At 40.5% G+C, this 12,120-nt stretch overlaps 1 protein-coding gene across 9 annotated transcripts in view; it reads right to left on the bottom strand.

Annotated features, from left to right (window-relative positions):
* NCKAP5 (NCK associated protein 5) overlaps positions 1-12,120 on the bottom strand; it is a 379,214-nt gene that overhangs the window by 14,180 nt on the left and 352,914 nt on the right. For all 9 annotated transcript variants that reach the window (XM_048309430.1, XM_048309431.1, XM_048309429.1 and 6 more), the window contains one exon: positions 11,265-11,452. In XM_048309430.1, coding sequence (XP_048165387.1) covers positions 11,265-11,452 — 188 coding nt within the window. The remainder of the gene's footprint in view (positions 1-11,264; positions 11,453-12,120) is intronic.

Consider the following 12,120-nt stretch of genomic DNA (forward strand, 5'->3'; position numbering starts at 1 on the left):
GAACAGCGCTGAGCTAAATGCAGAGCTTGTGACGCCTGTGGGTGACATCAGTGCCAGCCTCCTTTCTGCTTCCCAAGCACACTAATTGGGCAGCCAGGCAGCTTTTATGTAATGAGAGGGAGAAACACAGCAGGATTGGCCTTGTAGAACAAGACAAGAAGATAAATGTCTTCATACCTAAATTTCCTGCCCAGCCAGACACTTCATCTTCTTGGATCACCACGAAAAGTGATGGAACCACCACAAACAGAACCTCCAAAGACAATTTAGTCTTTAGCAGTCAGCCAGGAAGGCTCCAGCCCTCACAGGACACAGGTTCTGGGTGGTGGCTGCTGTCCTTGGCTTGCTCTGTTGCCCCTGTTTTCAACACCATGCTACTAATGATGTCATAACACAGCTCCCATGTTTTCACAATGGATTTATTTGTAGAAATGCTGTATTAGAGATGTTGACCTCTCTGTACCCTGGCTTGCCACAGTGGTTCTAGGAAACATTAAAAGATAGGAAGATGTTCCTATAATAGTGATAGTAAAAATATTCTGTAAAATGATACAAATTAAAGTTTAAGCTTTTTCCAGTTGCTCATACACTAATGTTAACGAAAATGCAATAAAGAAATGGATTTAAAAATATGAAGAATTTCATTATGGTATGATTTTAATGGGAACACAGTAGGACCAGATTAAAAATGCAGTGTTTGAGTATTTGGCCTTCCTTTTAATCTGGGGGAAATGTCTGCTGACGTTCCATGTCATTGCCCACAGAGCCAACGTACAGAAGCAGCATGCTACAGACCAAAATTCTGCCAGTCAGAGGGAGAATATCTAAACCAATTTTCAAGCATCTATATAAACTCCGTGATTTTCACACAATCCAAATAATGTGAATTGGTCAGAGACATCAGCAAAAGCTACAGATTTGTAGCACCTTTGAAAACTGGGCAGCTAAAGTGTCTAAATATCCATTTGGGCACAGCCATTAAGAAAAGAAACTTGAAAAAAACCTGACCTTTATTTTTACTGATTAGAGGCCATAAACAAGTCTCCTCTTAGGCTATGCAGAGCGAAATAATTATTGCAAGAGCAATCAGGAAGGATGTATTGTCTGCTTTGCTACTTCTGCTCCTCAGTTTCAGGCATTGTCTGAATATCTTTTACATTTCAAATCTGCTTTTCATCTTATTATATGTGTTACCAACAAGCTTCCTAATCTGGTAATTTTTTTTTGTTAGAAGAAATATAGACTATTTCTGCATAGTTAGCATTTCAATTTTATAATCCACAGCAACACACCCTGTTCATATTTAATTTCTTCATTTCCACCCACTTCTGCTTCTCTCTTCATCCTCCCAAACCCATCTGAGGCCTTGTTTTACAGTTTGCTTTACAGAGCACTCAGTAACCCATAGGATATGTGCATATGTAATAGGATGTCAGAAAAATCACTTTAAAGTGTTTGACTGGCAATTTTTCAGATAATAATCACTCGGGGTTTGATTTGCTGAGAATAACACTAGACTAGCTAAGGGAAGTTCTTCAGGCTACAATTTTTTACAGTATGTAAAATTTTTAGTGACCTCTATTAATGAGGAAGAAAAGAATGGAGAAATTGAGAGAAGGTGGCACTAATGGGAGCAGAGCCATCAGGTTGTGTCTCAGTCATTGATGGATTGATGAGCAGCTCAGTCTGGGAGGACTCTGACATGTGCTATGAAAACTTATGTCACTCTTCTTAGCCTTTGTGAAAGATAATTACACATTTAAATTACGTAACTACATCTTAAGAGCTTCCCAAAGTTCCCTGTGTCACTTATTGCTGCTGAATCTGCTAAACACCATGTTTGTTTCTCCTATCAAATACAAACATTACTTTTTATTAAATTAATATGAATGCTGCAAAAGCCTGAAATTCATGTATTGGGGCCTAAAAATACAGTAAGACATAAAATACTATGCTTTGGGACTAGCTATGAAGTAGAATGTTTTAATTTGCAAAAATATTTGCCAATATTTTTCCTAAGGTTTTAGAGAATCTGTGTGTCATACTGCACAAACTCTAGCATAACTTCTCATTTCAGTGAAAGGCAAATCACTTTTGGGAGAGGAGAACAGCTAGTGGAACAAACTATAAACACCAACAAATTATTTAAATGTTTTTGTCAATATTTGACACAAAATTTGCCTTCTTTTCGAAGACCATGTTGGTTAGGATATTATTGTCATGTGCATATGGAAAGAAAAAGCATCCACTTAAAAATAGAAATAATTTGCTAATGTATTCTCAGTATATTGCCATAATTCCTGCTACCATCAGCTGTGTAACTTACTCCTCATGTATTCTCCTTGGTACAGAACTCTCACACTAGAAGATCAGTCATTTCCCACCCTTCTCTGCATGATGTTTTGAGTGCTTTATGCAAAACATATCGCTGTTATAGACGGGGAAGGCAAGTTTCAGCTGGAAAAACAATTCACAAAAATATTACAGCATTATTCATCTCGTTTAACTCTGATAATCACATTCTTCTCTTGGAGTCAAAATATTTTCCAGCTTCAGAAAACAAGCAGCTCACTGAATACACCTCTGTGCCCTACTGCTCATATCTTGATTGAGCAATCCAATGTTTATTGGATCCAATCTACATTTTAGCGTTTTCTTTTATTACTAATATAATTTCTGCCATTACAACAATTACACTATCTCACATGCTTACTAATATTTATCATTTTTTGCTGTTAATGTGCCCTGAATTCCATTTTGGCCCACAGTATTACTATAATATTCCAATTCGACAGCGAGAGAAATGAAACCTGCAGCTTTTATTTCCAAAGATGGGGGACTGAAGAGTGCCTGGTTACAAATGGCAGAAACATGAGTGCACTTTGGGCCGTGCTGCAAATCACATCAGCTCCATCTGTCAAACCTCTGAAAAACAGCCCAGAACATTTTCCACTTGGGGAAATCACTAGCAAATGATACTTTTATTCCATATGTACTTTTGGTTCCTATTAGACTAAAGGATCTTCCTACTTACATCTAAGAGCCCCTGTGCCTATTAAATCCACATGTAATCTCCAGTTATAAAGGCAAATAGACATTGGAGTGCTGGGGATGTGTCTGCAGCGAGCAAGGGGGTCAAGGGTCTTACCCACACCTGACTTACTGCAGCTACTCAACCCTGCTGAGAAATGACCTGGGGTACCCAAGCCACCAGAGCGGAGCTAGCGCTGTGCTGGGGCAGGCTCCCTGTACATGAGCTCTGCACAGCTCTGCACAGCTCTGTGCTGCTCTGCACAGCTCTGCACACCTCTGTGCTGCTCTGCACAGCTGTGTGATGCTCTGGGCTGCTCTGGGCACTTGCGCATGAGCACTTTTGGGCCGACCCTCAGGGGCTCCAGCAAATGAACTGCAGGGCCTTTTGCGACATCTGGGCCAGTGTGTAACGTGATTATGCAGCTCCCACATGCTGAAAAAACAAGCTTCTCTCCATAATTTGAAATTACTTGCTGAGACAGTAGGATATGAGGTTTCTGCTCCAGTGATCAAGTTTTTCCACTCAGAAAGGGCAAAGTTCTCCCCTCCTTACAGCGCCAAAGGGGTTCCGTGAGCGCAACGCTCCAGCTGTGGCCGCAGGACATCTTAGTGTGCTGCTTTAAATCAGACAAGCCCAGACATCTGCATGTGGCACTTGACAAGCCATGCAGGCACAGTTCACTCGGTGCTGGGAGCGACTGGGCCGTTTAGCACTCGGTGACACTGTGCCAGAGGCACTGCAACTGCACCTACATGCCCAGCCACGCCTGAGGTCCTTGGCTTTCCTGCTTTCCACCTCCTCCATGTCTTCTCTCAGACTCACATCCAAACCATTCTCCTGCTAGCCTTGCACACCATGTGTTTTAAATGCCACACAGCCTGCTCTACTATGCCAAAGACTTTCTGTCCCTCACTGATACCCAAATACTCTTAAAACTATGTGCTAAAAGATATTTGAGTTAAAATGTCGCCACCTACCCATCCCCATAAATACACTAACCAAACATAAAATAGCCTTTATACCAGATGGAGGGCTAGTCAGAATGGGGTTTGGTGGCACAGTACAGAAACTATTGAGGCCACTAATGCTAGAAGCAGAACTGCTTCAGCAGATAACAGCTTCCGGGTTTTCTTTAGGGTTATGTTTTCCCTAAAAACGTCCCTTGCATACCATTAAAAAGTTGTTTTCTCCGGTGGACATTGCGTTCCAAATGTTGTTCTGTCTTTTAAAAAGTCAAGAAAGTTATGGAGAATGCTATCATCCTCCTTGCTGAGGCACTCTCCATTGCATAATTTTTTACTGAAACTCTCAGCAGCATAAGAAACCTCAGCAGTTTCACCTAGAAGGCACAGGGAGAGAAATGAGTCTCTGTATAACTGCAGCTTTTTACTGTTGCCAAGCCAGTTCCTCAGGCTGGCTGTAAGGATGTTCTTCCACACCACACAACATTTCTCTTAAGTGATGTGTGTCAAGTGAGACTTTGGTCCCAGAAGACTGCCTAGCTAGGCTTCAAATTGCTTGTTTTGCTGTCTCTTCACTTTACTTTTTGGGGGCAACTTTGATGGCAAGGTATTAGAAACAATAAAGACCTCATTGGGAATATAAGGCTTGGAAGCAGATCTTAGAATGTGAACTTGTCCTATGGAGGAGAAAAAACATGCAGATACAAGTGATTTGTTGATGTCTGCAGATGTCTTAGCCTATTTCTAATTTCGCGTTTCCCCACATGAGCTGAATCAGACTTTAGGCTAGAAAAAATATGTTAAATTCTGTATTATTCCCAAGGGTGGTATGGTCAAATCTGTTTTCTTATCAGACCATGCTCCTGTGGTTTTTGTCATGTTGTCAAATACTCCTATAGAATTCCCCTGATATCAGACATGGGTCTTACATCAACTTGGGCAATTACTCAGACAGTCCCTGCTTTGATGGCACAAGTATTGCATCACTCACCTGAGGATCAAACCCCTTTGATTACACAGAAAGGAAGTCTTGCAGCCCCAAGCCTGTCAGCAGGAAAATCCTACTGAGGCAATTTTGACAAATGGAAATGTGCAGCTCAAAGATCCCCACGAGGCCACGCTCAGGGATCACATGGTGGTGCTGAGTATTAATATCACCAAATGCTTACATTACTAGATCACCTCCCTAAACATATGCAATGATTTGTTATATTCAGTCCTTACTTGAAAGAAAAGCAATGATCTTAAAACGCCAGAGATGGGTGAATGAGACTGCAGGCTTATTCTCCATCTACAGATTGTACAATGGCAGTTTCTTCCTTAATATCCTAGGTTCATCATGGCTAGGAAAGCAAACAAAACTGATTCACTCCCTACCTCATCATCTTCCTCTCTCTTAAGCCTGGCAAGAAAAAGAGCAAAGAGAAGGTGAGGTTTCTGTGCTTGATATGCAGTAAACTGAATTATACAATTAGTGCACTGAAACCTACTATCACCTAATTTCTGCATTTGATCCAGCCCATTAGATGCTTTCTCTTATTGACAGGGGACCTCTTCTACTTTCTGTTACTTTCTAGTATAATAATTTCTAAGAGCTGCTTCAAACTCTCTATTTGCAGTAACGCACCCACTGTACAAAACAAGCTAAGACTGAGAGCATCAGGAGCATTTGCTGTTCTCTACTGGTTGTAACATGACATAGGTGTTGCTGTCACCAATTTATAGACAGCCAAACAGATCTTGCTGGCCCAGCAACTGGCCAAATATCACCCAGTGCTGCCCCAGCTGCAGGTACTCCTATTATTATGAAAGTAGAAGCAAAGTAATTATTTAGTGCTCACCGGAGAGCGCACCGAAATGTGGTTTCACTCTCCCAAATACAGATGGTAGCTGCAACAGCTGATTTTTAGTAGTTCCCCACAGACAAAAGTTTGGGGCAATGTTCATGTTTTTAAATTTGGATTGAAGGTTTGGTATTAAGGATAAGGAAGCTGCTGGTCAGGGGAAAGGAAGAAAGTAGTTCCACAGGGCAATTCCTTCTTTCCACTTTAAAGTCTTAGGATACAGCTTTTCCCAAGTGCTAATTGGACCAAAATCATTATCTTAGGCTTTTCCACACATGAAAAGCAGAATCCCTCCCTAAGATTATTTGATATAATATGAAAATAATTAATTCTCTGTGAAAGCAGAGTGCACATGATCTCCCCAGAACTAGTTCAGATACTTAAATACAGAGAATCTTTTTAGAGAGAGACTTAATTTAAGACCGAAGAGCTTCTCTCTTTCAGAGAGAACAAGGCACCTTCAGAAAGGGTCTCAGAGAACCCAAATCAGGCACATAAACTTTTCTGGAACACTCTCCAAGATCTGCCTACAGAGGTGAACAGTGCAAAGTACCCAAAGTACCCAAAGTACTGCTGCCAGTTCATACCCTAGCTCAAGTCTTACTGACCTCTGTAGGAGATGAGATGCAAGAAGCAGCAGCTCAGGCCTTTCTTTATTTTCCCCTCACTCTTGTTTAGTGTAGCCTGCAGAGGTGTCTGGGCTGCTCTAAGTGATGCTGTAATTCAGCCAGGCTGGAACACCCTCTCTAGTATCATCTTAATGCTCAGAGATCCTTGAGGATGGCAAATGTTGTGCAATTACCAGACTTAGTCTTGTTTCTAGTCCTTTTGTGGGTGCTCTCCTCTGCTAATAGGAGGCTTGCAAGCACAACAAGTCAATCATACAGCATTAACTCCCAATCAGCTTACTCAGCTGTAAAATCCTTGAGTTTATCTGGGAATGCCGCCAGGTCAGTCCTATTTGTAAGTGCAGTCTAAACAGCAGCAAAATGTCTAATTTTTCCTTGGCCTGTATTTGCCAGCGATCTGTAATGCCTACTTGAATTTCCAGACACAGGGATTTGATCTCATTCATGGATCATCTGTTCCACACATACAAACTCCACCATGATGGGTGCAGCCATAACTTCACATTGCACAGAGAAGACTCTTTCATTAAATGAGTCTCCCAGTTCAAGGGCCCATGAAGTCAGCAAGGTAACTGTGCCAGAAATGTCAGATTTCTTATGTATCTCATCACAACTGGGGGAAAACAAGAGGGAAGTAGAAGCTTCTGATGGGTTCCAACCCCTTCCATAAGGGATCTTTTCTTTAAAGTGCTCAAGTCATGCTTTGAAACACAAGTAAGCCTTGATGGTGACTCCAATTGAGTAATAGGGACAAAAGAGAGCAAGAAGGGCTGTATGACAGAGTAGAATATGTGATGGTTGGTTAATGACAGAGAAGTAAACATTTTTAATAACTCTTTAGCACTATAAAGATGATTTAGTAATAAAATCTTTGACCAACTCAGCTACTTCTCCAAATGGTTCCTGGTCAATTATAAAATATGTTAATAAACAATAGGGCTGAGGAAGGGAAATTCATCTTGTTTTCTGAATTCTTGTAAGGAAAGAATCACTTGAGCTTTTAAAGTCTAAACAGTAAATTAACTGATGAAATGTGAAATAATTCTTTCATTGCATTAACGTGGTAACAATCAGGACGTTGGCAAAGGGCTCAGGGCACTCCCAGTGTCTGCTGCAAGGAACAGGAACAGCTGTTTAATGCAGGGCTCAGTGAAGTTTCACTGACATTGCGTGTCCCATGGGCTGGATGCACTGGACTTTGGATCAGGTGCTGCATATATTTTATTAGATCAGAGAAGTTACTGTTCAAATAAAAATAATTCACTTGATACATGTAAAAATGAATGTTTCTTGTTGTGAAAATCCTACATGAGGAAAATACACCAAAGCTGTTAATTTAAGTGAAAGTTTTCTGCTAACGATTCAATGCATTTTATTCCTTTCTTTGAAATTGTGATTTGCTTTCCTTGCCCAAGGTTCTGCAGTGTGCCAAGGGATGACATAATTTCAGAATATGTTTTTCAGGTCAAAATAAAAGTAACATAAAATTGGTCTTAGTGCTAAGAGAATTTAACCAGGATGCTGTTTAAGGCTGTAACAATAAGTATTTTTCCTTTCAATGTCTAAAAGCCCTTTTTGAGTCCTCAAACTGTCCCTGCAGTGTTCCTTTATCACAGTAATTGCCCATCAGTTGTTTCTCCTCTGAAGCTCCTGTATAGTACTTTTTTGCTGATGAAACTTGCTATGTATAAACTTTGGAGGTAATGCTGGTGAATGCGTTGGTTGGGAAGGAGACAATCAAATGATAGGTCTGGGCTAAGAGAGTTTCCTGACTGTCTCATTAGAGCCCCCAGTCTGAACCACTGCCATCCTGGAGCTGCACAGCCCAATTTAATTGGGCTCAGAGACTGTCACAGCACACTTGCTCTCCAGACAAGCACTGTAAACTCATTTTGCCCATCACAACATTTTTCTGACACGCATCTTTTGTTTGCTTTTTGAAAGGCTTGATGAACACCACTTGGGAATTAAATTCAAAGCCTGTACGATTTCCTCTTTCAAAATGCCAAATATTCTGCATGAAAGCTGCATTAATCCCCCCTCAAAATTTATCCTTTTTTTTTTTTTAAGATTTGTTGGCCGTAAGTCGTTCCCCTTCTGGTGTTCCCTCTTTTTGTGGGTAATGTCGCAGATCACACAGCTCTAATTTAAACAGACTGTGGATCTTCTTGGGTTGGTGTTGCAGTGAACCGTGGCCAACACCACAGTCAGCCGGATCAAGTGGACCAAAAGGTCCATTGGTTTGATGCCTCCACAGCCCAAAAGCCTTGAAGTCACAGGCAGCACCCAAAAGGCTGTGCAAAATATGTAGATCTGTGCCTTACCATTGGCCGCTTCTCCTCTCCCCTTGTTTCTCATGTTTGGTTGTCTTTCCAGAGAGTTCTATGTTCCTCAGTAGTCGATTGGCCCTTGCTACTCCTCCCCACCTACTCCTTCTCCCATTTGCCACAATTCCTTCTCCCCACCTTTGTAGCACCCCCTAACTGAGGTGTTATTGGTTACCGCATGTTCCCCACGCCCACTCTGTAGGGCTATAAAACCCCATGTCGCTCCCATCTTCTTGGCTTCTCCGTGGTGTTCCTGTGTTCTTCAATAAACCCTCTCCCCCACAAAGAAGTTCCTCTGCTTCTTTCCTGCCTCCTTTGCCATGGGTGGGCAAGGCAAACCCCACCAGGAGCTTCGCCTGCCCTCCTGCACTGTGATCGGCCCCGTCCTCCCCTTTGGGGCAGGCAGGAGATTGCCCGGTGCTCGGGGCAGCATGCTAGCCAGCAACAGCACCGAGGCAGCTTGGACAAACTACAGCTCAGAAAAATCTGCTGTGCTGGTTCAAACAAGGAGTTCAGGGAAACCTGCTTTTCATGGTTACTTCCTCTCATTTGTCATTCTGAAAAGTTTAATGCTAATAGGCAAATCTCTAGTGCTTTATTGAGCCTTCGCTGTGCAGAGAGAGGCAATGCTGTTTGGAAAGCTATTTCAGATCCTTAAAAAGCAAGCTCAAGAGCTCCCCAGCATAATGCATGAAAAATGCTGGTGCTGGCTGAGATACACCTGGTGCCCTTTAGTTTAAGGATGGAGTTTTACAGGATCCTAAGGCCAGTTCAGTGGGCTTTGTTTAGGTTTTGAGGCTGATCAGGCGCATTGCAGAGATGTCATTCACAAGGAACACATGAAAAGAATTAATTAAAAGTAGATGCAACTCTGAGTCACTTTTCTAGACTGGAACCAAATCTAATTTCTCTGTTAATAGCAAAAGATCTTGGCCTTCAGAAGGCAGAACTGATTTTTATGTATTTTTTTATATACATATATATATATATATATATGCACACATATATAATTCATCTCCTACACATAATTAAACTATGAATGCCTGGATGTTCAAGATGAGGAATTAAGTGGATGCTCAAATTATTTTCCTGCACTTACCCTTTTTAACACCCTTCTGCTGCCTTCTTTCCTTTTTTTTTTTCCCAACTATGAAGCCAGATTATTTAAAATTGTTCCTTCTAATATGACCCACAAATATTAAAATTGAATCCTATTCCGGGTACTAATGAAATTGGGTTGATTGGGAAATGAGGCAATATATTTCAGGATTTTTCTTTTGAAGTTTGTGGTCAATTTAATATTCAGTTAAGCAGGACTTTGATGCCATCAGAGTTGGAATAAACAGGGCCACTGCCATTTTGCTCTTCATATTCCTTCTGCATATTTGGCCCAGATTCCTGAAAGCTCCAAGACTCTAACTTTGGTTAGAGTTAATCACCTCTGATGTTACAAGGCACAGTCATTTCCTGAAACTGAAAACTGGGGTCTGGGAAGAGATAAAAATTCTTTTTCATTTATGCACTACACCAGTACATTACAAACCAGCAGCTCATTCCTTATTTTCTGCTGCCACCTTTGTTTATAGTGTAACAATCCCAAAATGTGCTGACTGCTACACACAGAAACAAAAGAGCTGTGTCTAAAAAGAAGATCTGGGGAAACAGACAGAACACGGAGGCAAAATGATTACACTGGATCATGACTGGATGTCTCTACTTTCAAACAAATTGGCTTGTTAGATCAAAGGAGAGAGGGAAAGAAGTGAGAGATGATGAGAGGAGAAGGCATGAGAACAGAGGAGGAAAACAACAAGTTGAAAAGGTCCTCTTCAGGGTTGCTGAGGCTGTGTGATGTCAGGTTCAATACTTTCAGAGACAGAAAAGAAAGTGGATTCACATGAAGTATGAGGAGAAAACAAATTTGTTTCAGTTTAGCATCAAGGTCAACCCATCAGATCAGGACTGATCTTCATCAAAATAATGTTTAAAACCATCAAATCTGGAATTCCAGAGCCAACACCAATATTTCAAAAGAGATCATAAGATAGGTGATTTCCATAGCGTAATTTCATTTAAATTTTCAGGAATACTTCTTCAGAGTTTTAAGTAATTTAATACATGTTGTTCTATATAAACTATCTAATTATATGTGAAGGAACAGCCTTAAAAGATAAATTTGGTGTTTACTTGCTAGCTTTAAATTTCAGCTTCTCACTAATGGTGGAGTACAAGTGCTAGCCTGTCTCTACTTGTCAGTTTTGGAAGTCTAATTCTATGACAGGTGAGCATTCAAATGTAACATTCTGTTCTAAAAATATTCAGATCTTTGCTCTTCTGCAGGTCCTGTTGTTTTTTTCAAGTCTGCCTGGTTTTAGTAATCAATCAACACACTGAGGAAAAAAACCAAAAAGCAAGCAAAAATAATAATGAACAAAATGAGAAGTAATATAAAAATTACAGTAACTCACACTTGGGCTCTCCTTGCCCTTGCTGTCTTTACTGGAAGCTCCACTCAGCTGCTCAATTAAACTGTAATGTGTTAATTGTTCAGGTCCATCTTCTCCAAAATGGCCATAGAGACTGTGTTGGTATAAATCCAAAATCGACATTGGGTTCCCCAAAAACGACCGTCTATGACTTTGTTTTTCCTGCACAGCTGCAAGAGATGTAACAAATAATATCATTATGGCAGTCTACATAGATTTTAATGTAGTTTTACAATTTTAGATGTATTTCAAGTGTTTTTTAAGATATCTGAACTTCAATGCAATAGAAACATTAAAAATACAAGCTTCTAATTCTCCAATGCATATACAGGGAACTGTTCATACTTAACATACAGGTTGGAGGAGATGGTAAGAAACATATAGAATTAATTTTCTTTCTTTTCAAATTATAGACAAGATGGTTAATTTGGGGAATCATCCTACTTAATTATTTGCAGTAAGGTTTTGTTCTTCTCCTTTAACAGACCTACATGGCAGATGTGCTAAGTTCCTTTAGCCTTTCAGTTTGACTGTACTTGATAGTTCTCTCCTTTTCACTATATTTTTAGTTAATGAATGTAACAGCATAAAAAATACACGAGGTATTACACCACTAAGAGAGTGGGGCTTGTTTTAGATCCTGCTGTAGCACAACAACATTAGGAATAAAGCCCCAGTTTCCAAAGTCCAAGGCTGAAAACTCATTCAGAAGAACAAAATAAAAAGGAATTTTCTGCGGCTCCACGAAAGCACACAGGAGGCAGAGATGTTTATGTGAACATTAAGCTCCTTTCCTCATACTTCTTGTTACACAAACTTCAACTCTGCCTTTTAACCT

Source organism: Corvus hawaiiensis, chromosome 7, assembly GCF_020740725.1.
Source record: "Corvus hawaiiensis isolate bCorHaw1 chromosome 7, bCorHaw1.pri.cur, whole genome shotgun sequence".
NCBI classification, from domain to species: domain Eukaryota; kingdom Metazoa; phylum Chordata; class Aves; order Passeriformes; family Corvidae; genus Corvus; species Corvus hawaiiensis.